We start from the raw sequence: 25,699 nt of genomic DNA on the forward strand, positions 1-25,699 counted from the left end.
CAATAAAATCTTGTAACATGTGAAGTTCATTCTTTCATTCAAGGCTTACATTTCAAAGCAGTTTTTTTCATGTACAGTTGTTAGTCACAGGATGAATACTAAGTCTGATAATATTTTTACAACTACTGTAAGTCTTTACTGTGTAAACTCCTATTTTTTTCTTTAGGTTTAAGTTATTTCTTCCCATTAAATCATTCTAGAGCTAAGCAGTATTAATGCACCATCAGATGTAGTTATGGCAAACTCAATTTTATACAAAATCTAACACAGGAAATTTGAACTAGCAATTTTTAATGGCCTTTCCTTTTACACAAAAGCTATATATAAGTTCCATATGAAAAATTCAGATTTATAATAAAAAGCAAGAAATGGTCTTTGTTTGTAGGTACCTCCACCATTTCTAGCATTTATCTCAGCACAGAAAAAGTTGTTTTCTCCTATTTCTCAAACCTATAAACAACCAAAAAGCTTTGAACTCCACTATAAACATTCCTAGAAATTCTATCAGTCAAAATTTACAAAAGTTAATTCCATCATTCCTTTAAAAAGTTCCAAAGCATCTGAACAGTTCATGCAGTTGCCCATGAAACTGTGCCAATTTAATGCCTTAAACCAGAAAACCACCAATAAAAGTAACATGAAATCCAACAAACCTCATTCAAATCAGACTTACACTGACCCAAACTAATACACACCATATACTAAAAGAAGTAGGGAGAGGAAATAAAAGGCTCCTCTCCTTTGCCTTCTAAGCAAAAAAAACCCGCAGAAATCTAAAATGTATTATTGACATATAGGAAATTCTGTTGGGCAGTAGATAGAAAAAAATTGATTAGGCACATCTGAATCACCAGTTGGAAAACACATGCCCCACACACTCATACCTATAAGCTTTAAAACTTAAAAACAAAGGGAAAAAAAAAAAAAAAAAAAAAAAAAAGGAAAGCAGGGAAAATGTAAGTGTCCCTCTACACACCTTCTTGAAAATAAACTTGTACAGCCCCACTACAAACACTTGCAAGTTTGCCTTCTTCCATCAAATGGAAGTCAGCAGAGTGTGACTTACCCTTTGGAGAACTACTAAGCTTTGTGTCAGGGAGTGCTATCATTCCTGTTCTGCAAAACAAAGGCAGAGCACAGCTCCTGCCCTGAAGAGCTTGCTATTTATGTAGCTACAGAAGAGCTCAGAGGAATGCAAGAAAGGGGATTTATAATAAGATACCTAAGAATTTTGAGTTTTTCTGTTGGGTTATACAGAAGAACAGTGCCACAGAGGAACAATTTAGTACATATACTAATTTCTATTTCACTGTGATTGAGTAAAAACTTCATAGTGGTCAAAAAGCAAAGACTAACATCACCTCAAAAATTGTCAAAGATGACTCCACAAAGATTCTTTTTAACCTCAAAAGCTAGAAATAAGGTGTTTTCCTCATAACTCAAAAATAAAGCCTCTTCATTTAGGGCAGTTTTGTACGTAGTCTCTTGCAATACACAGCTTAACTATCTCCAAAGTGGCAAGGGAGTATGGCTCTAGCCACGACTTCAGTCAGAAAAGATTTGTCTCATCTTCATCTTGATAGATCATTCAGCTAGCTGAATACGGTAGCCACCAGATTATGTCTACAAAGATAATAGTATATAAACACATAACATGCCAATAAAAGAGCAATGATTACTTTTAACTAGCCCTATAGACAGGAGGATTCAGAAAATTTGAGCTCTTACATCTATTTTTAAAAAGCTAGAATAATTTACATTTTCTAGGTTTGCAGGATACTAAGGTATGAATATGCAGGATATCAATGTTTCCTACAGGTTATTTTTACTGAGACCCAAGGGAAAAAAAAGACCAATAGCTTGCATCTCAATACTAGCCATTAATCCAGCACACTGGACAGTGATATAAAAGGTTTTTTCACTAGTTTAAATCTGTGAGCAAAGATCACACTCTCTGGAGCACACACTAACAAAGGCAGTCTTTATTGCAAGCCTTCTTTAGTTCAGCAAAAATTCATCCTTTAACCAGTGTCACTGCAGCATGTACCAGACTGAGAATATGAAAAAGTACAAAAGCTCAGTACACAGTTCACTGAAAGAAAAAGACAGTACAGCCAGTTTATACACTTAACATTACAAGAAAACAATTACAGAAGACTTCTCTTTGGCACTTTCAAGTATGGCAAATCATGAAAAACTACAACTTAAACCTAATCAGTAATTTAGAATAAGCCACTTATAGCTATGCTTGTTACTCCCTCTGTACTGCCCACTTAACTTATCTTCAGCTACAGAACTGCAGCTGCCCCACTTACAGGGAAAATCTAAGGCTTTTCCTATCCCCATATGACCAAGAGTGGAAGAACTCCCCAGTTTCTTCCAGCTTCTTGCAAGTATGACTTTCTCATCCTTTTAAAGCCTCTTAATTTTACATGTTCATCTATCAAAGTAAGTGCCTTCTATACAACACAAAGTCCACTTTTTTCCATAAAGAACTTCATAGAAGTATATCTTGTCATAAGGTATGCCACAACTTGAACACCTTGTCTTTAAAAAAAAATAGCATCAGTTCTTTCTAATGTATCGGCTTTCAACAAAACAATATCCCATACTCTGAATTGAGAAGCTGGTATTATTTTGTTTGATACAGTGAATTCAACATTTCCAAACACTAAAGCAATATAAAGCACTTCTATAGTCAGATTTTTATTTCATTAATGGAGCAACACTTATGCATGCAAAAGAATCTTAAGTAGCACTGAATTTAGGTGATGGAGTAAAACAAAATAAACTCACTTTCTGCACATGACACAAAGTTTCTTTGGAGTGGGTTTGTGTGAAAACGATGAGAGGCAGCTAGTGGAACAGAAAAGGTGAGCTGATCCTTTCCGCTGATACGCAGTCTGTCCCTTTTGTAAAGGCTTTTTGCAGTTTGCACATGTGACTTTAACCTGCTTAGAAGGCTGCTGCTGGGCAGAAGGCTGGAAAATTTGCTTAGGAAGTGATGCTACAGGTGACAAGGAATCCACACCTGGTTGCTTCTGATTCCTAGGAAAGGAAGCTGACTGGGATATCCAAGAATCTTCAAGACAAAAAACCCAAACACACAGGTAAATCAAGAGACATAAATCATATGTATGTACAGAACAGTATTCACGGATGTACGACCATGAAATAATTTTTCTGTGGGAATCACCACAGAAGAAAGATATTTTAAATTCAGGTTTATTGTAAAAAATCCTGTTTGATGGTACCACTCTCCATTGCTACAAAGCTTCAAAACATGGACAAATTTCTTGATGGCCCCAACCTACATCTAGTGACAGGATTTCTAGATTTCAATTCACTTGCACTGAAATTGCAAATTGGCAATCTTATATTCAGACAAAGAAAACTGCAATTAAAAAAAAAGAGACCAGCAGATGACACAGAAATTCTAAATCAACGTTTGAGACAAACTCAGTAAATTTAGATCTGAAACTTTTCTTTAGTTATTTTGTTCTAAAGCTTTAACAAGCATAATGTGTCCAGCCTAGATGATAAACCCTAGAACTGGCTCCTAGTCCAGGCTGCAGCCAGAGAACTATACTGTGTAGCAGTGAACGTGCAAAGTCATGAGGGATATGTCTTCCTCAACAGAAATCAATGAACCTAGAAAACAATATTTTGTTAACTTCTGGCAGTACATAGATCCATGTTCCCATGTTTCCAACTCCAGTTTTCTATCTGTATTTTTGGAAAATAAACTACCATGGAACAAAGTCATCTTTGCCCAATCTTTTGTAGCATAACCTCCTATACATGTAACTCACATAACAAGAATATAAGCAGAACATTTTTCCTGAAAGAAATACATCTATAAAGATAATTTGTTAAATTACATGCTCCTTATCTTGGTCTGGAGCAGAAGATACAGTTCTGGGGGAGGGGGGAAGAAACCCCCAAACAAAATGTCATTTCTATGCTTTTCTCTCGAATTTAAGCTTTCATTTAAAGTGACTGTCGTCAATTTAGAAATGTTTACCTTCTGAAAGCTGTCACTTCTAATACATTCCTTAAGCACGAATTAAAACTGAATAGAATCAATTTTGCATTATAAAAAACATTTGCATAAATTTTCAATAGTGTGTGTGGCAGTTATACCAAATACTGTGACAGCACTTGGGACTTACCTAGCCTTGAATGTCCTACTGCAGTGATTCAGAGTATTTCTGGAGTGTTATTACAACCAATACCCAAATATAAGGAAGATTATTTTAAATTCTATGACTTCAGATAACAAAAACATTAAACTACAGACATGACCAGCTGCCCATACCTTGTTCTTAAACGACATTATTTTGGTCCATAATCTTTCATTAAATAGAAGGAACCCTTTCCTCCTATTTTTCTGAATTCCTTTCTTTCCCCAAAGGATTTTATTAACAACATATTCTGACCCATAGCTTTAAAATTCATTTAGGGACAAAGTTCCAAGATCACTTGTTAGTGCAAAAACAACATACATTCCTTAGCAGGCAAAAGATAATTTTCTGGTATGATTTTTTAACTGTCAAGGATGTCCTACTACTCAGGCATTTAAGACAAGCTAGAAATTTACCTGTTGTAGTGCTTGAGAGTAAATAGAAGAGCTGCAATTAAGAGGTGAAAGGAGAAGGACACAAAACAAAACACATTTTTCTTTAAAGCATTGAAGATGTTTACCTTTGAAGGCATGAATATCCTTACTGACAAACTAAGATGAGCTACCAGAGTGTTTAGAATTAAAATCAAGTGCCCTCTTCAAACTTTTTTTATACCTCTACTACTTCTAATATACTAATATCCTGGTAGAACCATAACACCCTGAAACATTTTGAGATTCTCATCTTTTATTTTTTATTTTTCATTTTATTATATTCGTCTTTTAGATTTCAAGTGAAAGCACATTTGTTACCACATCAGAAATGCACAGCAAGCGCAATAGAGCTACATCTGCTTGTAATTCCAGTAGCACTCAACTGCCACTCATGAAAACTTGAGTTTGCTACTCATTTGGGTTTGAAACTTTCATCACAACCAATACCTAATTAAGGTAGGTAGTAATATCTCATTAAGTTTATTTCAATTATTCCTTATTTTCTTAAGGCCTCAGATAGCCTTCTTCTGTATTTTGTCGCATTTCTTCTTCCACAAACATACCAGAAGAACATATAAAACATTTCCTTTTACTTTTTCCATATTCCAGTTTCATAGATACCCATTTTTATGGGTATTTTTATGAATATTATTATCTAGAAATGCCTTTAAGAAAAACAAATTTTATATTATGCCTTTTCTTCACATCTCACTTATCAGCCATGTTATCTCCTTGGCTTTAAGTTCTCTACAAAAGATGAGTAAAATCCAGTTTTCATGTCCTTGAACTGAGGTGTATCACACTTCCTTAGTTAATTCCTGGTGAATTTTCATACTTCACTGCCTTATGTGTTCATCCTTCAGGTTCCTACCTGCAATTCTGTAATGGCCAACTTTATGAGACTATACAGTTTCATGTTCAACTACTTCTTATTGTTATGGCTTTTCAGGTTGCTCCCCTTCTTTCTTGCTCATTCCTGCTCCAAAGTGCTTTAAAATAATTCTCTCCTGTCATTTATACAATTTATTTTCAGAGTCATCTTGCAAAAATGTTATCTTTTTTAAAAAGCTGAAAAAAATGTGTCAGTACAACTTCGGGCAGAGGTAGGGAAGAAGACAGTACTGAAGTTTTACAGAGGCATGCAGCTCTTGAAACATATTGAGCTACATATATTTGCATTAATAACCTGGTCCAGGCCACGGCAATTGTAAACTGCATCCTCAATTTACTAGGTGTTGGCTCTTTCTCTGGAGCATTTCTGAAGCACAAAAACTAGATTCCACTGAGAGAAACAAAACCTGAATTCCACTCCAAAGTACACCTACATGGACTTCATCTACCTGGACCTCTCCCAAGACGTTCCCCACAATGTTCTTGCTGCTGAATCGGAGACACATATATTTGATGGATAAGGAATTGGCGGGATGACTGCACCCCAAGAATTACAGTTCATGGTTCAATGTCTAAGTGGAAACCAGTAACAAGCTGTGTCCCTCAAATCTGTACCAGGACTGATATTATTTTTTTCAACAACACAGAGAGTGAGATTAAGCAGCTCTCCAGCAAGTTTACTGGTGACACCAGGCTGAATGGTGCAATTGACAAACCAGAGGGGATAGTATGCCATCCAGACGGATCTTGACAGCCAGGATGAATGAGTCCATGGAAAACTGAGAGCCCAACAAGGCCAAGTGCTAAGATCACTCAGGGCAATCCTCAATATCAGTACAAACTGGGGGCTGAATGAATTGAGGGCAGCCCTGTGGAGAAGGACTGTGGGAGACTGGTAGATGGAAAATTGGACATGAGCCAGCAACCTGTGCTTACAGACCAAAAAGTCACTCATATCCTGGTCTGTGGTGATTCTGTCCCTCTTCTCTGCTGAGACCCCACCTGGAATATTGTATCTAGCTCTGATGTCCCCCGTACAAGACAGAAATGGGCCTGTTAAAGCAGGCACAGACAGAGGAAGAGAGTTACAGAAGTGTCAGAAAGCTTGAACATCTCTCCTGTGAAGACAGGCAAAGAGTTTGGAGTTGCTGTGTCTAGAGAAGAGAAGGCTGGGGAGATCATATTGCAGTCTTTCAACATATAAAGGGGGGGGTTACAGAAAAAGATGCAGTGAGATCTGTCAACAAGACCTGTAGTAACAGGACAAGAGGCAGTACCTTTAAACTGAAATAGCATAAGTTTACATTGGACACGAGATAGAATTCTTTCACAATGAAGGCGGCAAGACACAGGAAAAGGTTACCCAGAGAAGCTATGGATGCCCCAACCTTGAGTGTTCCAGGTCAGGTTGGATGGGGCTTTGAGCAACCTCATCCAGTGAAAGATTGTCCCTGCCATGGCAGGGTGGTTGGATGAGGTGACCTTTAAATGCCCTTTCCAATCCAAACCGTTCTAGGTACTCCAGGTACATTCATAGGTACTCCAACGGGAACATCAGACCCTAAATTAATGTGATGGACAGAAGTGTCTCTTGTTATGCACGTACTGCTTCATATAAAGGCGAGAGTCTGTTCTCCTCAGTGTCTCCTACTCAAGGAGAACAGACTAACAGTGATCCAGAAGAAATCTTCCAAACCACATATATAATCACAGAATCATTTCAGTTGGAAAATATGCTTCAGATCATCAAATCCAATCACTAACCCAGCACTCCCACACTAAACCATGTCCCTGAGTGCCACATCAACACCCCTTTTAAATATCTCCAGGGTTGGAGACCACTTTCTTGGGCAGCCTGTTCCCATACTTAATAATTCTTTTGGTGAAGACATGTTTCCTAATATATTATGCCACTGAGCATACATTATTCTAGTCATGGACAAGGTAGTGATGGGCATGAAGGGAATTAATTGTTTCATACATATTAAGCTAAAAGACTAAGCAGCATCACTGCCAAAAATACATTAATCAAAAATTTATAATCAATTTATTTTCACCGTTTAAGTAAACATTCAAAATTGCAACTTACCAGGATTATGATGAGTCACAGATTCTCCATTTTGAAATACATCTCCAGCCACGTTCATTCTACCAGGATTGAAAGGTCCTACACCAGTCTTGGTCTGTGAAGTCAAAGATGGGGTGTATGTTTGCAAATTAACACCAAAATTATCTGACTGCAGTCCGTTAGATACATCTCCCAAGCTGGCATTCTGCAGTGATGTTACATGTGTAATCATTAGGTTCATGTCACGCACATCAGCATCATTTTCTAAATGACCATCACTGACAGAGCTCATAGCACCTGTTTCTAAGGTAGTAACATTAGCAATCTGAATTTCAGAGTCTGGTTCTGTGGTTATACCACTATTACCTATTCCTGAATTTACCTTACTTCTCGAAAAACTGGAAGGTGAGAATTCCATTTCGTTGGTTCTATTTTTACACTCTGGAAGTCTTCGTTCATTAAAACTGGAAGCATTCTTCTCTTGTCCTTGATTTGTTTCAATGTCTTCTTCATCATCAATAATAATAGTTTCACTTATACTCCCCTTTCGAGAATTTAAGTCTTTTGGAGAAGGAAGCATTTTGCAATCATTTCCTTTAAGTTCTTCATTTTTAGATGATGTAAATGCAGCGTTCCTTTGGTCTGCTACCAGCGACGTAGAATTTTGCGGAGGTTGTATAGGTTCAATAAAAACGACATCATCATCATCTTCTATAGGTGAGTTTTGGAATTTATTAGGTCTAGAAACTAAGGAACTTGGTGGACCTCCAAATGTATTTCCTACATTTGTGAGACCTGCTGCCATGGTGGTATTCCCTAGCAGACTAGGAGTATGTTCAGACAAGTCTAATCCTCCCAGAGGACTCGTGTCCATTCCAGATCTGCTGTTTGAAGAAAAAAATAAAGCAAGAAAAAAAAAAAAAAAACACATCCAATTTCAGAGTAAGACACAACTTTCCAGTAACAGTTCTTAAAAATAACTACAGAATTAATAGTTCCAGCTTTTACTTTATTTTCTTTCTGAGATAATATGAGGGAAAATTAAGTTTTTCTATGGTCTTCTTTGACTGTCTTAACATCCATTTACTTTCTAACCTTATACTAGCAAAAAATATACAATTGCTGCACATGACAATGTTCTATCACTACATACACACACAGGAAACAGAATTTTCAGTGCTATTTATTACATGATCCTGATGTCTCAGTTCCTTTCCCACCCCACATACACAAGAAATGACCTTCTAACACTGCTTTTGCTAGACTGCAAAGCAAGATCAAGATTTAGGCACACAGAAAGAAAAACTGAATTCCTATTAAATTTCAGCCCTATTAGGAATGTCAATGAATTTGAAATTCAACTGATTTTCCCCCAGTCCCACACTGCCAAAAAGCTCTTTAGGTAGCCACAAGATGACTGGAACAAATAAGGAAGAGATATATTGGAAACCCTTGCACACAACAGGAATAGATACATTACTGAGCAGCAAAAGTGGACAGCAACCTCTCTCATTTGTAGCCACTACAGACTGGCAGCTCATTTGAAGTCCTGACTTATCTCATACTCCTGCAACCTTCAGTGACTTTGTCTTATTTCTTTTAAGAGCAAGTAGTGTTTATTCAGAATACTTCCCAATGGCTATTTAGCCTGGAGAGACCTGTTTGCTTTCAGTAATTGTTCAGTTTGGGGAATCTGCTCTTCATAACTGTCAATTCAACAATGAATTAAAAATTATAAAAGTCAACCTGGATATAATCAAATCTAAAAGACCTAACATGGCTCTAAAAAACATCCACAGTGAAGATCAGTAAGTTAAACCAATCTTGATATAATATCACAAGAAAAATACAGACATAATTTGGGTACATCCTGGAGTATATTCGGATGTGTGACATCACTAAGTTTGTGTGGAAGAAGTAGCTATCTGTGCTTTTTTATAAAATCTTTATACAGGAAGGTAAATACAAGAAGTAGAAATACCCTGCTCATCTATACTTACCCATCCAGAAATCCACAGCAATCTGTTTACCTTAATAAGTCGCTCCAAGAACTTTTATTTTCTTTCCTGTGGGTAAACTGCTCTTGTACCAATTTGCTGCCTTTCACAAAAGTACTGTGGTCTGAAACAGGGTTAAAATAAACATTAGCTAACCAACATGATTTCCTCATATCAAGCATCATCTGCTGGCTATGTTCCTTAAACTGACTTTCTTCTAAATTTACAGTTTAAGTTCAAACCTGACTTTCAGCACTATGAGTGTACAGTAAGAGAAATGTGAGTCTATTCAATCCCTGCTGTGAATAAAGCAGCAGGAGTACTGTTTGAGATCTTCTACTCTGTCACATCACATTTCCAGAAGACTTCTTAGAGGGAAAAATACACCGTGTTTGGTAAGAGACAGACATGCATAACTGCAATTGAGTAATCAAACGTTAGAATTAAGAAGTAGATCTGTAATAGAATATTAAAGAAATAAATGATTCAAGGAAACTGAGCAATTGAGGAAAAAAAAAATCTTAGCAGCTATATTGCCTTCTTTTTTATCAGGTCAACTTCCTTGCTGCCTGTAGCAGAATACACAATAAAATTAAAATATAAAAGGAAAACTACAGGACATAAAATCAGGCCTACAATGCAATATAAACCTTACACTGCTAAGATTTTTCAGCTTGAATATATGCACTTGCAGTAATACTTAGCACAGCTTCAGGCATCCATAGATTGTATTAACACATGTGATCATTCACAAGAGACTGAAAATGTTCAAAGTGTCTATTTATTCTTCAGGTTTTATAATGGTCATTAGGTTTTCCAGACTTGGCAGCATTTTTAAAAGAGAAATCATCAACTTCTGTGGTCATCTACTGCTTGAGGACAGCCCCCAAAATCCCCAGACAGTAAAGATGCCCAGAGGAATAAAGCTCAAATATTTTTCTACACATTTACATTATTCAAGCCCTGCTGTCCATTAACTGAGCAGGAGCAGAGAGAGAAGGACAAGGACCAAAGAGTAAAGCTGTGAACCAGATTAATCCTAGAAGAAAGGCGACCACCTTTTAATTCCTTCCTATGTTAGCCTTACAGCCAAATGCCATTACGTAATAGCATTTGAACCACAATAAATGTAACATTAAAATGGAATGAAAGAAGGTTTCTCACAAAAAAAAATACTGTATTATGAATGTAGTTGGTTTGTCCCTCCCTGGAAATCAGTCAGTTACACTGAAGATTAATTTAATCCAATATTCTCTTTCACTTTTACTTTTTCCTCTAGGGTTGAATAATTTAAAGCCAGATTTTTATGCATTTCAGATTTTGCTGAAAAGAATTAATTCAATTTTTAAAGTTTCATATGTTTATTCTATATATTTTCTTTCTTTACAAGGACATAAGCATCCAAAACAAATAAAGCTTTTAATAAAGTTTTAAATACACTTGAACAGATGTGAACAGATAAAAAAATGAGACTATACCAAGACTATATCCCAGGCCTGACTCAAAATCTTAATGATTCCTATTTTCACAAATCCTCAGTGGAAAGACTGACTTGGGCTATATTACAGTACTTGCACATAACATGTAGCAAAGTTAAGACTCAAAATATGTATCTTTTTGCCTAAATCTATTTACTTTTTCCACAAAGCTCTTAGGTTTTAATGAGCTGTACCATTAAATATAAAAAAAAAAAGAAAAAAATTGTGTTTAATTACTAGTGCAAAATAATAACACATAAGCAAAATCTGCATCTATTTCCCTGCAAATAGCTCTCACCTCTCAACAACAGAATTGCCCATAAAATGTGCAAAATTATGTAGCTTGTTTTCTAAAAGTAGGAGTAACAAGAAGAAACACAAAAATCACGTAAGCAATGTCACAGCCAGTATTTCTAAATGAAAAGCTACCAAAAAAACCAGAGTGAATTAGTTAAAAAAAAAGTTTAGAATGGAAAACTAGAAAAAACTCACACCCCAAAGCTGGCAAAAGCAGAAGATGCTTTACAATAGAAATACAGTTGTTAGAAACCTGTGAGATTGATTAGACTGATCACTGGATGAATTGCTGAGATTCAGGTTGAAAAAACTAAACTGAAACAGAAAAAACCCAACCAACTAATAAACAAACCTCCAACAACAACAACAACAACAACTACTAATAACAACAACAACCAAACACCTCAAACAAAAAAATCTCAACCAACCAATAACAAAAAAACCAACCCGCAAACTAGTGAGACCTAGTTTACAGAAAATGCATGTTCAATACTGCTGAAGAACAAGCTCAAGGCTTTGTGGTGGTACACAAACACCAGAATCACAGCTGGACAGAAACAGAAGCATTACCAATATTCAATAGCCCTTCCTGAACCAGGTGTTGTGAGCCCCTCTTAATTTAAGCTACATCACTCACCTATTTAAGTCTTCACAATGAAATGAATTACGATCCCATTGCTTTGTTCAAGGCTTAAATGCTGGAAGAAATAAGAGACAAAATGCAGACACTACTTTAGAATGATGACAACTACAGCTCTTAAGACAGCTAAGTAATAATTGTAGGGTCAGTTCCACTGATGAATGATTGAGTTAAATTTATCATGAATTGTAGAAACCCAGGTGAGGTGTATAACTACCTCAAAAAAACAAAAAAAATCTGCTTTAAGAAAAGCAGAAACTGGAATTTAAATGCCTTTACCAAGTCCCATTAATAACATGTGGAATGAAGATGACAGAAGATCAAAGTCACAGTAATGTACACTTGGAGCAAAAACACAAAAATCAAAAGGAGTCACTGAAATCTGGCTAACTACAGCTCCACCAAAACAGAGCACTGGAAACAGACACCAAAAGTAGGACCAGCAAGTACACATGCTTCCATATAAAGGCTGTAAGCAAAACAAAAACGAAGAACTTGAAAGACTTTGGAGATAATGCATAACTGAGATCTTCAAATGTGAACAGATTAACAAAATTTAGGAGACAGTGTCCTAAGACACAAATATAGGAACAAAAAGGGGCTTATTTGCCTCAGCAAAATAATATTACTTTCTGCTAGGAAACCACAGTATCATAACTAAAATATTTACCTCAAGAGATATTGGGCTACATTTAAATTCCAAATCCCAAGCAGAAGCAACAGCAGAAATGGTATACTATCAATCACTTCCACTCAACAATGAGACCATAGGTGAGATAAAAGGAATGAGACTGCAAAGTAATAACTGAAGATTTTAACTACAGCTGTGCAAACTAGGGGGGGAAAAGCAAAATCACCCTACCACCAAATGATGGGAAAAATTTTCACAACACAGCCAACTTCAATCACCTAGAGAACTCTCTGAATAAAAAGCAAGTCCTAGTCTAACTGAGCCACACAACATAGTTCAAGATGGAATTATCCAGATAGCACTCCATAAAAGCATATTTAAATTCCATGGGGAATTAAAAAATAAAAATACAAAAACCTCATTACTTCAACATCTGGCTTCAGAAAGAACTTTTGTGGGAGGAAAAGAAATAGAGCAGCTAGAACAAAAAGCTTGAAAGCACAAAGGCCGTTTAAAAAACTCACTGTATTATACACACAACCAGCCCAAAGGCTCCAAAAACCCAATAAAGAGTTCTATCGGGAAGTCTCTGACCAAAACAGGTGCTGGAATTGTACTGGGGGGATGTTTTATATACATTTCATACACCTTTTGGCTAGAGACAGGCTACTGACCTAGCAACTACTAAGCTACTGTCAGAGCAACAGTTTGCCTAAAATCCCAATTCTTGTCAATTTTACAATCAGTAAAATTTTCCTGAAGTAAAGGAGTATCCACGGAGCTTAAACCGGAGAACACAGAATAAATTCTTTGCACTGATATTCAGTAAGGAAAAGATCAGGAAAGATCACATCTAAGCTCTCTTTCTATGGGTCAGGTCAGAGGAAAAATGTTGATCAAAGTGCTAATACAAGAGGATTTTAGAACAAATCACTAGGGTCATGTGGCAGTCACTTAAGATTTCTAAAGGCAATCAGCAATTTTTTATTTCAGTATCTGCAACCAATTACTTAAGCAGAAGGCAAGAACAATTACTCAGATTACAGTCTTATCTCTTTCACTAAATATATTGATAGAAACTACAGCTGAATAAATATAGCAAAAAAATGTGGGGGAGGGGAGTAAAAAGAATTTTGCAATGAAAATATAATGTCTCACAGGACTACTACCAAAATTTTTTGAAGAGTTCACATACTTTTTGACCAGCCCTGATTGAACTGGTATATCCCACTAAAGTCTTCCAAAAGGCATTCAAACACTGCACACAGTGAATACTGCCATGGAAATTATCTATAATAAAGATTTTGAGAGGAGGTTCTCTGGGGGATTTAATTATTTAAAGAGAAAAATATCATGTATCATTTGTTGTTATCACAATAAAGTTACCAGGCGTTCTGTACTAGTTTGAAATCAAACCAGTGAGAGATCGCAAGTCAGAATTATAATTTAATAGGAAAATGATAAAAAGAATAAATGCAATAATATCAAAAACACTGACAGAGTCAGAATACAGCCTGGAACCCTGTTAGGGTGATGGTAGTCGTCCAGATGAGGTGGTCTTGTTGAAGCGTGATCCTCTGGAAGAAAGGGGGTCTGGTCTTCAGCTGAAAGTCCAGCAGTAGCTCCTGTCCTCTGGAAGTCCCGTAGGTAAGGGCTGCTGTGGTGTTCGAATTCTCAGCTTATATCCAGTATGGAATGCTTGGCTCCTCCCTCGGGGAGGAGCATCTCACAATGGGATGGTGAGTCATGAGATAAGGCCTTGATGAGCCATTAACAGAAAACAGTCCAGGAGGAAGTTATCTCTGAGTCATGCAGCAAGGCAGTGGTGGGCCCATTAACAGGGGACAATACAGGGGGAAGTTATCTATGAGTCATGGGGCAGGGCATTGATGGGCCCATTAACAGAAGGTAGCCCGGGGGGGGGGGGGGGGGGGGGGAGGCAGGGGGCACTGCCTCACCTGGTTTCAACAGTACATGAGGATGGTGATAGAATATACTGCAACCCAGGACATAATCCACCCCTTATTCTATTACCATCTACATAATTCCAAATCAGTACCTTCCTTAAACTCCACACACACATATATATATATATATACAATGGAACCTTACACACAGTTCTCACTTAAAATGAGGTCTCCTTGTGGCACACATCGGGTTTCCCCATCTTTCCGCATTACCCACCAAGTGCAACCAGGTCCTTGAGCGAAGACAATCCCACGGATAGGTTTGCTCTTGCCTGAGGTGGGATTAATCCAAACAGTCTTTCCTAACATACCTCTCATGTGTACCACAGGGACTTTATCTCCATCCACCGTGTGCAAGGGTTCAGACTGGGCAGGACCAGCTCGATTGATGGATCTTCTGGTGTTAACCATCCAGGTGGCCTTTGCTAAGTTCACTTCCCAATTTTTGAAGGTTCTTCCACCAAGTGCTTTTAGGGTAGTCTTGAGTAGTCCATTGCACCGTTCAACTTTCCCAGCAGCTGGTGCATGATAAGGGATATGATAGATCCATTCAATTCCATGTTCTCTGGCCCAAGTACTTACGAGGCTGTTCTTGAAATGCGTCTCGTTGTCTGACTCGATTCTCTCAGGGGTGCCATGTCTCCAAAGGACTTGCTTTTCCAGGCCCAAGATGGTGTTCCGGGCAGTAGCATGAGGCACAGGGTATGTCTCCAGCCATCCAGTGGTTGCTTCCACCATGGTCAACACGTAGCGCTTGCCTTGGCGGGTTTGGGGAAGGGTGATGTAGTCAATTTGCCAGGCTTCTCCATACCTGTACTTGGACCATCTTCCACCGTACCACAGAGGCTTCACCCGCTTGGCCTGTTTGATTGCAGCGCAGGTCTCGCAGTTGTGGATAACCTGTGAGATGCTGTCCATAGTAAGGTCCACCCCTCGCTCACGAGCCCATCGGTACGTTGCATCTCGTCCCTGATGACCAGAGGCATCATGGGCCCAACGAGCTAAAAATAATTCTCTCTTGTGCTGCCAGTCCAGATCCACCTGTGATATTTTCACCTTGGCAGCTCGATCCACCTGCTCATTGTTACGGTGCTCTTCATTAGCCCGACTTTTGGGTACATGAGCATCCACGTGTCGAACCTTCACGATCAGCTTCTCCACCCGAGCGGCGATGTCCTGCCAAATCTCAGCGGCCCAGATGGGTTTCCCTCTGCGCTGCCAGTTGGCTTTTCTCCAGCGATCCAGCCATCCCCACAGAGCATTAGCTACCATCCAGGAGTCAGTGTAGAGATAGAGCCTCGGCCACTTCTCTCTTTCAGCAATATCTAAAGCCAGCTGGACAGCTTTAAGTTCTGCGACCTGACTCGATCCACCCTCTCCCTCGGTAGCTTGTGCAACTCGTCGTGTGGGGCTCCATACAGCAGCTTTCTATTTCTGGTTAGTGCTTACAATTCGGCAGGAACCATCGGTGAAGAGGGCATATCGTCTTTCACTCTCCGGTAGCTCATTATATGGTGGGGCTTCCTCAGCACGTGTCACTTGCTCCTCTTCTTCAGAAGATAATCCAAAAGTCTCACCTTCAGGCCAGTTTGTTATAATTTCCAGAATCCCAGGGCGGTTCAGGTTTCCAATACGGGCACGCTGTGTAATGAGGGCAATCCATTTGCTCCAAGTAGCATCGGTGGCATGATGCGTGGAAGGAATCTTTCCCTTGAACATCCACCCCAGCACCGGCAGTCGGGGTGCCAGAAGCAGCTGTGCTTCAGTACCAATGACCTCTGAGGCAGCTTGGACTCCTTCATAGGCGGCCAAAATTTCCTTCTCTGTTGGGGTGTAGTTGGCCTCGGATCCTCTGTAGCTTCGGCTCCAGAATCTCAGTGGTCGACCCCGAGTCTCACCAGGCACCTTCTGCCAAAGGCTCCAGGACAGACCATTGTTCCCGGCTGCAGAGTAGAGCACGTTTTTCACTTCTGGCCCCGTTCTGACTGGACCAAGGGCTACCGCATGAGCGATTTCCTGCTTGATCTGGGCGAAAGCTTGTTGCTGTTCAGGGCCCCAATGGAAATTGTTCTTCTTGCGGGTAACCAGGTAGAGAGGGCTCACAATCTGGCTATATTCAGGAATGTGCATTCTCCAAAAGCCTATGGCACCTAGGAAAGCTTGTGTTTCCTTCTTGTTGGTCGGTGGAGACATCGCAGTGATCTTATTGATGACTTCAGTGGGAATCTGACGCCGTCCATCTTGCCACTTTACCCCCAGGAACTGGATCTCCCGGGCAGGTCCCTTGACTTTGCTCCTCTTGATGGCAAAACCAGCCTTCAGGAGAATCTGGATGATCTTCTGTCCCTTCTTAAATACTTCTGCTGCCGTGTTCCCCCACACAATGATGTCATCAATGTACTGCAGGTGTTCTGGAGCCTCACCCTTTTCTAGCACAGTCTGGATCAGTCCATGGCAGATAGTAGGACTGTGCTTCCACCCCTGGGGCAATCGGTTCCAGGTATACTGCACACCCCTCCAGGTGAAGGCAAACTGAGGCCTGCACTCTGCTGCCAGAGGAATGGAGAAAAACGCATTTGCAATATCAATGGTCGCGTACCACTTTGCTGCCTTGGATTCCAGCTCATACTGAAGCTCCAGCATGTCTGTTACGGCTGCACTCAGTGGTGGCGTGACTTCATTCAGTCCACGGTAATCCACCGTCAGTCTCCATTCTCCACTGGACTTACGCACTGGCCATATGGGGCTGTTAAAGGGTGAACGAGCCTTGCTGACCACCCCTTGGCTTTCCAGCTCACGAATCATCGTATGGATGGGGACCACAGAGTCTCTGTCGGTGCGGTATTGCCGACGGTGCACTGTTGCTCTGGCAATTGGTACCTGTTGTTCTTCAACTTTCAGTAGTCCCACAGCAGAAGGGTTGTCTGAGAGACCAGGCAAGGTACTCAGTTGTCTGATGCTTTCTGTCTCTAGAGCAGCTATCCCAAAAGCCCAGCGATAACTTTTTGGGTCTTTGAAGTACCCGTTCCTGAGGTAATCTATGCCGAGGATGCATGGGGCCTCTGGACCAGTCACGATGGGGTGTTTCTGCCACTCATTCCCAGTTAAACTCACTTCAGCTTCCAGTACCGTGAGCTCCTGGGATCCCCCTGTCACCCCAGAAATAGAAATGGGTTCCGCTCCCACATACCTTGATGGCATTAGAGTGCATTGAGCGCCGGTATCAACCAAAGCCGTATATCTTTGTGGGTCAGATGTGCCAGGCCATGGGATCCACACTGTCCAATAGATCCGGTTGTCCCTCTCCTCTACCTGGCTAGAGGCAGGGACCCTCTAATCCTGGTCATGGTGCACGTTGCTCTCCTCCGGTGAATATGCTCTTGATGTCCCTTCAAGAGGATCACTCATATCATCATTTCTATACTTTCTGATGTTCTGGCCACGAGAGACCGGAGCGGCGCTGGCTCTAGATGAGCTCCTTGTGGTAGTTGTCTTTCTTTTTAGTTCACGTACCCGGGCTGCTAAGGAGGAGGTGGGTTTTCCATCCCACTTCCTCATGTCTTCTCCATGCTCCTGGAGAAAAAAACAGAGGTTACCTCGTGGAGTGTATCCTTTCTCCCTGGCTGGGGAATGCCTACTCCTAATAGCAGAGACTCTTGTTGGTTCTGGGGAGACGTGGTAAATTTCTTCCTTAAGTTCCTTTTTTAGTTTCTGATGGCCCTCTTCAATCAAGCTCCGGACTTGCTCAGCCAGCCTTGTTTCCACAGATGAGACATGGGTGCGAAACGGGGCAGTGACAGTGTCCTCGTAGATTCTTAGTTTATTGGCCAGGACACCCACCCTGTCCTCACCTTCCCTCCATTGCAGTGTTGCCAGGTAACGGGAGTACATCTCTGGTCTAAGCCGTGCAAATCTCAGCCACATCTGTGACGTGCACTGGACACCATCTGGGCTCTTAGGAAATCTCTCATCTTCTGCAAAAATGATCTCCAGCACAGCCAACTCCCTCAGGCATCGGATACCCTGTTCCATTGTGCTCCATTTTCCCTGGTGCACCTGGAGGTCTTCTTTGCAGAGGTATCTGTCCCTTACACTTGTCAGCAGTCGCCTCCAGAGGCTGAGAGTTTCTTGGGTTCTCCCAATCTCCTGGTCAATGACCACATCCCGGGACAGCGATCCCAGTTGCCTGGCCTCACTTCCATCCAGGATGGTGTCGTTTGCTGCAGCGTCCCAGATGCGGAGCAGCCAGGTTAGGATGGACTCGTTCGTCTGGCGGGTGAATTCCCTCCGCAGGTCACGCAGCTCACCTAGGGATAGAGAGCGAGTGATAATCTCTGGTTCTGTCTCCTCCGCTGCGTGTGAAGGTCCTGCCTCACCCTCATCAGTCACTATGCGGACTGATTTGCTTTTTGATTTCTTTTTCTGAATGGGGGCAAATTCTACCGGTTTAGGCTGCTCTGGTTCAGTGACTGTTTGTGTGGAGGTGCTCATGGCCCTTTTGGTTCCTTTCTCCTCTGTGGTAGTCTGCGTAGACATGGACGCTGTTGTTTTGCTCTTGGTTCCTTTCTCCTCTGTGGCAGTCTGAGTGGACACGGATGCTGTTGCTTTGCTCTTGGTTTCTTTCTCCTCTGTGGCAGTCTGCGTAGACACGGACGCTGTGGCTTTGCTCTTGGTTCCTTTCTCCTCTGTGGCAGTCTGTGTGGTCATGGATGCTGTTGCTCTGCTCTTGGTTCTTTTTTCTTCCTCCTCAAGAAGACGCTGTACCACACCAAACAGTGCTTTGTTTCTAAGCATGGTGTACATGGTGCAGGCCATGCAGAGAAAACAAAACAGCAAGACTAGGCTGTCCTTGGCATCCAGAGAGAACTCAATATTTTTAAAAACTGCTGTGCCTGACCTGAAAGGCTGGAAGAAACCACTCTCCACTCTTCCCGCCAAGGGCAGGGTGCGATTGTTGAGAAGGTCCCAGATGTAGCAGCCCAGACTAGGACAAGCAAACAAAATTGAGTATATATTCCGAATGGTATTCATTGCCTCACAGGTTATCATGCCATAAGCATAATAAACCAATAAAGCAATTCTCATACCATTCCCTGGTCTCAACAGGAGCAATACAACAGGCAAGTAGTTCCCCATGTGCGGGAAAATATAGAGAGCAAGATACAGTACCCATATAGACAAGCCAACCACCATGGTGGATAGGTTTCTGTTAATATGAAATTGCAATTCTGACTTTCTCTCAGGTTAATGCCCCACGTTGGGCGCCAAAAATATGTACTAGTTTGAAATCAAACCAGTGAGAGATCGCAAGTCAGAATTATAATTTAATAGGAAAATGATAAAAAGAATAAATGCAATAATATCAAAAACACTGACAGAGTCAGAATACAGCCTGGAACCCTGTTAGGGTGATGGTAGTCGTCCAGATGAGGTGGTCTTGTTGAAGCGTGATCCTCTGGAAGAAAGGGGGTCTGGTCTTCAGCTGAAAGTCCAGCAGTAGCTCCTGTCCTCTGGAAGTCCCGTAGGTAAGGGCTGCTGTGGTGTTCGAATTCTCAGCTTATATCCAGTATGGAATGCTTGGCTCCTCCCTCGGGGAGGAGCATCTCACAATGGGATGGTGAGTCATGAGATAAGGCCTTGATGAGCCATTAACAGAAAACAGTCCAGGAGGAAGTTATCTCTGAGTCATGCAGCAAGGCAGTGGTGGGCCCATTAACAGGGGACAATACAGGGGGAAGTTATCTATGAGTCATGGGGCAGGGCATTGATGGGCCCATTAACAGAAGGTAGCCCGGGGGGGGGGGGTGGGGGGAGGCAGGGAGCACTGCCTCACCTGGTTTCAACAGTACATGAGGATGGTGATAGAATATACTGCAACCCAGGACACGTTCCAAAATAAAATGACACAGATCAACATATCTAAGTCAGCCAAAGAGATAGTGACTCCCAAAATGAGTGCTTCCTAATCATACAAACTTACTCACAGCAGCTGAAAACACAAACATTATAAAGCATAATGGTAGGCAAAATCACTAGTGATAAACGCAAGGTAATGAACGGAGTGGGGGAAGAATACACAACATTTAAGATCAGAGTTGCAACTCTCATGTTTTCAAATTGAAGCTACTCAATCATCAACAACCAAAGAGGGAAAAAAAAATCAAACAGAGCACGTTTGTTACTACAAAAAAACCCATACCTCACCAGCATCTTGCTTATCATGAGATGTTCAGATCACTCACTTTTCAGAGAAAGGGAAAAACAAGTAAGTTACATGAACAATTTATTCTCATGGAGAACACTTATCATTGAAAGGAAAACAACTCAAGGAAGATAGTACATCTGAAACAATAAAAGGAGTTACCTAAAGTCTTAAAAGAACAAGAAGGAGCCAAATTAAATAATTAACAAGCTTCAATAATCTGTTGTGCATGAAAACATTTTCTTCTTGATTGGGAGAGTCACTGCTGTGACTACAGAAGGCTACAGAGGTTAGAAATGCAACCAGTTCAAACAAGGATTGGGCAAACATGAAATAAATACATTGAAATGACTTAAACACAGTTGTTCAAATGAAACTACAAAATTCTTGTCCAGCCAGCTGAAAACCAGAATACATCTGCAGAAAAATCAGGCTATAACTGAAAAGCTTCTATTCTTAGACACCGCTGTGGCAATGCAAACAAGTTATCCAATTGTCTATTTGCCTAGTACAACAATTACCCTAGACTAGTAGAGTAATAATGATCTTCTTACATACAAAAGAAATATCACTAGCCTCATGGAAGTTCTACCCATTTACCTAAAAAATCTAAATTCCAGCCTATGTCTCTCAAGATGACATTAGCTGAGGGATGGGTGCCAACATTTTGGTAAAAGGTTGGAGACTATCTAAACATGTCCCAATGTTCCCGAGGCTATCAGTTCTAATGATCACTTCCTAACCCTGACAATCATTTGACCATAATATCATCAACATTTAATTCCTTAATTCAGCTACTTCCTAAATTCCTACCCTTATTACAGAAAATTACTTGTTATCATTTGCCTTATGTCTGATGACCACAAGCTCAGTAAAGACTATCGGCGAAGCAGCTATCAAGAAGCTCTCTAGCTTAATGTCTTGCTACAGCTCAGGAGCACTCATTCCCTACACAACCAGATGCAACCCACATAGCACACCTTTCTTGGGGTATGGAACCCCAGTGGCTGGCTGAATGCATGCCACAGTTCACCCCAAAAGCAACGTAAACCACTCAATGAAAATCACCTAAAAGCAGCACTTTCTCACTTCAACCGAAGCAAACTAGTAACCAAACTATACCCACATATAAGAAGTGAAAAGTGCTAGAAAAACCACAAGTAGCACAACATTTTTAAAGGGTTGTAATTTAAGCCAGCTTTAAGCTAAATCTGCATGCTACTACTGCAGTCTCAATTTGGGCATAATGAATGATATATACTGTGTATGGAGAGACTCCTACTTATGTAAATAAACTCCAAGTTAGAGACAAAGCAGTTGCAGGACCTTTATGACTCACCAGATGTAAAACCCTTACCACAGGCAAACATATAAACTGTTTTGCTTTGTGGATTTTTTTTCCTCCTTATATACTTCCTGAGGGATACTCAGACATCAGCCTTAGCTTTTTATGTTCAGATACGCCTTGGATGCCTTGGTAGCTCTGATTTACAGTTAACTTTTACATCTCTAACAAAAGTTTCAACACTTCTGAAGGTCTGCCTAGTTACCAGGTCCACAGTCTCACTGTTATGCTATCATGTGGCACAGCTGTTTCTGCAACCACACGCATAACCAGACAAAAGAGACTTTCCTGCTGGAATCCTTTCCAGACAGATCAGTTTTCCATACGAAAAATTTCTGTGCAAGAACACTACAGCTGTGCCTGAACATATCAAGGTTGGTGCCACAGCTCTGAACTTCAGCACAGAGATCATTTCAGCAGACAGGACAGTCATGACAAGCTGATGGCCATAGACAGAAATGGAACAAACTCAGCAACTACCACATAAAACACTCCAACATGCATGTCCACCGACAACACAGCAAGCAGTGACAGGCTAAATATTAAAAGAGGTCAGACTGAATTTTACAACGTGTATATCCACTGGCCACACTGAGTAGTGTAGCCGAAGCAGGCAAGGCTCTAAGCAAGCCTCAGATATTACATTATGGCCACAATGACTCAACTATTTCATCTGCCAGTTTCACACACAAATCACGCTAATGAGTTCAACAGGAATACTTGCATATTTTAGGCTAACCTCAAGTGCCAGTATTCACAACACCAAAGTAAAACAAATTACTATACGAGCTAATTAAAGAGCCTGAATAATGTTTAACACAAATCCATCAATGTATTTATATTGCTGGTGGTTTAGACCATGGGTAAAAGCTTTCAGGAACAGGATACTAAGTTTAGGTTCACAAATCCAATTTATCTATTTATCTGAGTACCATCATTACAAAAGCCTGGTATATCTCATTATTTCAGTTTTGAGACACTACTTCAGAATTTATTTTCCAGTAGATTTGAAGCTGCTTCAAATTTAATTATTTCCTCTGATTTTCAAAGAAGCTGCATGGATTAAAGAAATTAGCTGACTAGAAGTCATTATGTAAGACTCAAAATGTGTTTGTCATGCAGATTTCAGAGAATTCAACAAAAAAGCATATGAAAAGACCTGTAATCCAGCAGAGACAGCAACTAAGAACAGTTAATGGGCAAGATCTATTTAGTGAAATATTTTAAAGCAAGTCAATAAATTTTGATTTTATTCACAAGAGTAACTATTTACACACAGCTAAAGCTTACCGAAAACATGCAAACTTTGATATCTTCTGAGCATCTTAACTGAACTGCAGACACCACTCTTACATGCGAATGCTGACATCTGTTTTCCAACTGATGCTTCCAGGAATATTTGAATAATTTTACTTAACACAGCCTCTTCTTTGAGTCTTCCTACTCAATGAATGCTAAGAAATACCTCCTTGCATGCACAAACAGAATCGAAATAGAGTCAACCTCAAACTTCATTCTGTGAAGGGGAATCCAAAGCAAGCACCAGTAATTCTCAAAACTACTAATCAAATAATGAGTAGCTCTTGGCATAGGAATTCATGGCAAATCAAAATTATAATGCTGACCAACACTGTTTTAGGGCAGCCATACTGACATGTCTCTCCTCCTTATCCACACACTTTCTATGTATTTCATGGCTGTTTAATCTTGGAAAGACACTGATCAGCAAGAACACAGCACCATTTCTAGCCTTAAAAGCCATTATGTGTAATGCAGTAGACAGTAAATTTTATCTACTCCTCAAGCAGCAAGCTGCTGCTTAAGGATGTTCTTTCATAAATGGGATAGAAAGGTGAAACAAGACAGAGAAACAAAGGACCCACAATAAATGCTTATTACTTATGTCTAAATGTGTATCTATTTCCAGAAAATAGGTAACACAAGACCCACAGCAACAGACTTGAAAGATGGCTAAGTGGAAAGGGAATACAGAAACAGTAGAGAAACACTATGTTAAAGATACAGAAACAGGAAAAGGAGATGTAAAATCCTGAAAAATAAATAGAAAGTGGCATTAATACAGCATGTAAAAAGGGCAAGTTGTCATTTGATGGATCTTAACTTTAAAAACTGCAACACTTAATAGGAAAAACAAATACTGAGTGGCTAGATGAGAAACAGTAAATTTATTTAGATGTCAGGCCTGGGCAATAGAACACAGGCCATTGGTGTCAGTGTGTCACAGCACACATTTCAAAAATATGCCTTACCCTTACTCCACAGGGAGCAATGAAGATTAACCAAGAATTCAAATTCAAATGAAGTCCCTAGCTTTTGCTGGCAATTCAAAAAAACCTGGTACACATAATCTTTCAAACTTGTCAAGTTAAAAGAAACTGGGTGTACAGCCAATCATACATAAACCAAGCAAATATGAACAAGCAACTAGAGACAGGAAACAACAGAAATCTCAATTCCAGTGTTTGGTTATCTTAGCTATTTACAATTGTTTACCCTGTTGCTACTTATGCCTATTACCTGCCATTCTACCAACAGGCATCTTGGAGAAGAGCTCTTCTCTGTATTTTCCCACTAATTAGCTGAAGACAGCAGTAACCTGTCCCTTCAGCCTTCTCTTTAGACTGAACTCTTTCTCAGCTTTTCCTGCTGTTATGTGTTCAAATGCTCAGGTCTTACAATGGGCTTACTCCAGAATATATTTTCATTAGGATGGAGTCTAACCAAAACCAGACTAAACACTACAGATGTGCTCTCCCAGTATCAGACAGTGCAGAACAATCACTTTCCTTCAACTGCTGGCTACTACCTTGCTTATTTCAGTCCAGTGTGCTGTTTACATTCATCCTGCTAAGGTGCACTACTCGTGTTTAACTTGCTTCTTACCAGGACTAGCCAAAACTGTCTCCTATCCTATTAGTGCCCAGACTGTACTATTCCCAAACATTTTGGAAATGAAGACACTTTTTAACTAACAAGATGGACATTTAACATTCTTCATTAATTGGCTTCCTCTTAATTGGTTGGGAATTTTTAATTTTTATTTTAAACTAGCATTCAGTCTACATTCATCTATGTACAACCCACAAACAAGTAGCCCTGCATGGGTAACTGGCATCCACCATGCCTAATGGCACACCACTTCTCATGCCTGATTGCACCAAATCTTTTTGACTAATGCTTCTAAAATACTTCATTTTTGCATATGCTTAGAAAGAGGAAAAACTGTCATGCCAAAGTGTGCAAGTGAACAAGCCTGCAGACAGATCATTTTCCTTGCCTTTAGCATAACTAACATTAGGCTAATAGCCTGAACCAGATTTTTCATCCCTGAGAAATAATCAAGTATTGGCTTAGAACCTAGAATTTTGGGCCTGGTATGGACAAGCTTCTTCAACACAATTCACTTGCAGTGATTAGTATTCAATGCATCAAGTAATTCAGAACAAAGAAAACCGAATTTAAAAGAGTATGTGAATATTATGCTGTATGTAGGAGGGAAACCCATGTAGACTAAGACCAAGTAAACAGACAATGAAGCTATAGT

The 25,699-nt window shown here is 40.1% G+C and overlaps 1 protein-coding gene across 1 annotated transcript in view; it reads right to left on the reverse strand.

The window, feature by feature from the left end:
• ZMYM2 (zinc finger MYM-type containing 2) overlaps window positions 1–25,699 on the reverse strand; it is a 92,624-nt gene that overhangs the window by 57,347 nt on the left and 9,578 nt on the right. The window contains exons 2-4 of the mRNA XM_086883792.1: window positions 9,608–9,698; window positions 7,599–8,461; window positions 2,797–3,082 (exon numbers count right to left, since the gene is read on the reverse strand). Of these exons, the coding sequence (XP_086739918.1) occupies window positions 2,797–3,082; window positions 7,599–8,451 (1,139 nt within the window). The 5' untranslated portion in view covers window positions 8,452–8,461; window positions 9,608–9,698. The remainder of the gene's footprint in view (window positions 1–2,796; window positions 3,083–7,598; window positions 8,462–9,607; window positions 9,699–25,699) is intronic.

Source organism: Cyanistes caeruleus, chromosome 3 (assembly GCF_971803275.1).
Source record: "Cyanistes caeruleus chromosome 3, bCyaCae1.hap1.1, whole genome shotgun sequence".
NCBI lineage: Eukaryota > Metazoa > Chordata > Aves > Passeriformes > Paridae > Cyanistes > Cyanistes caeruleus.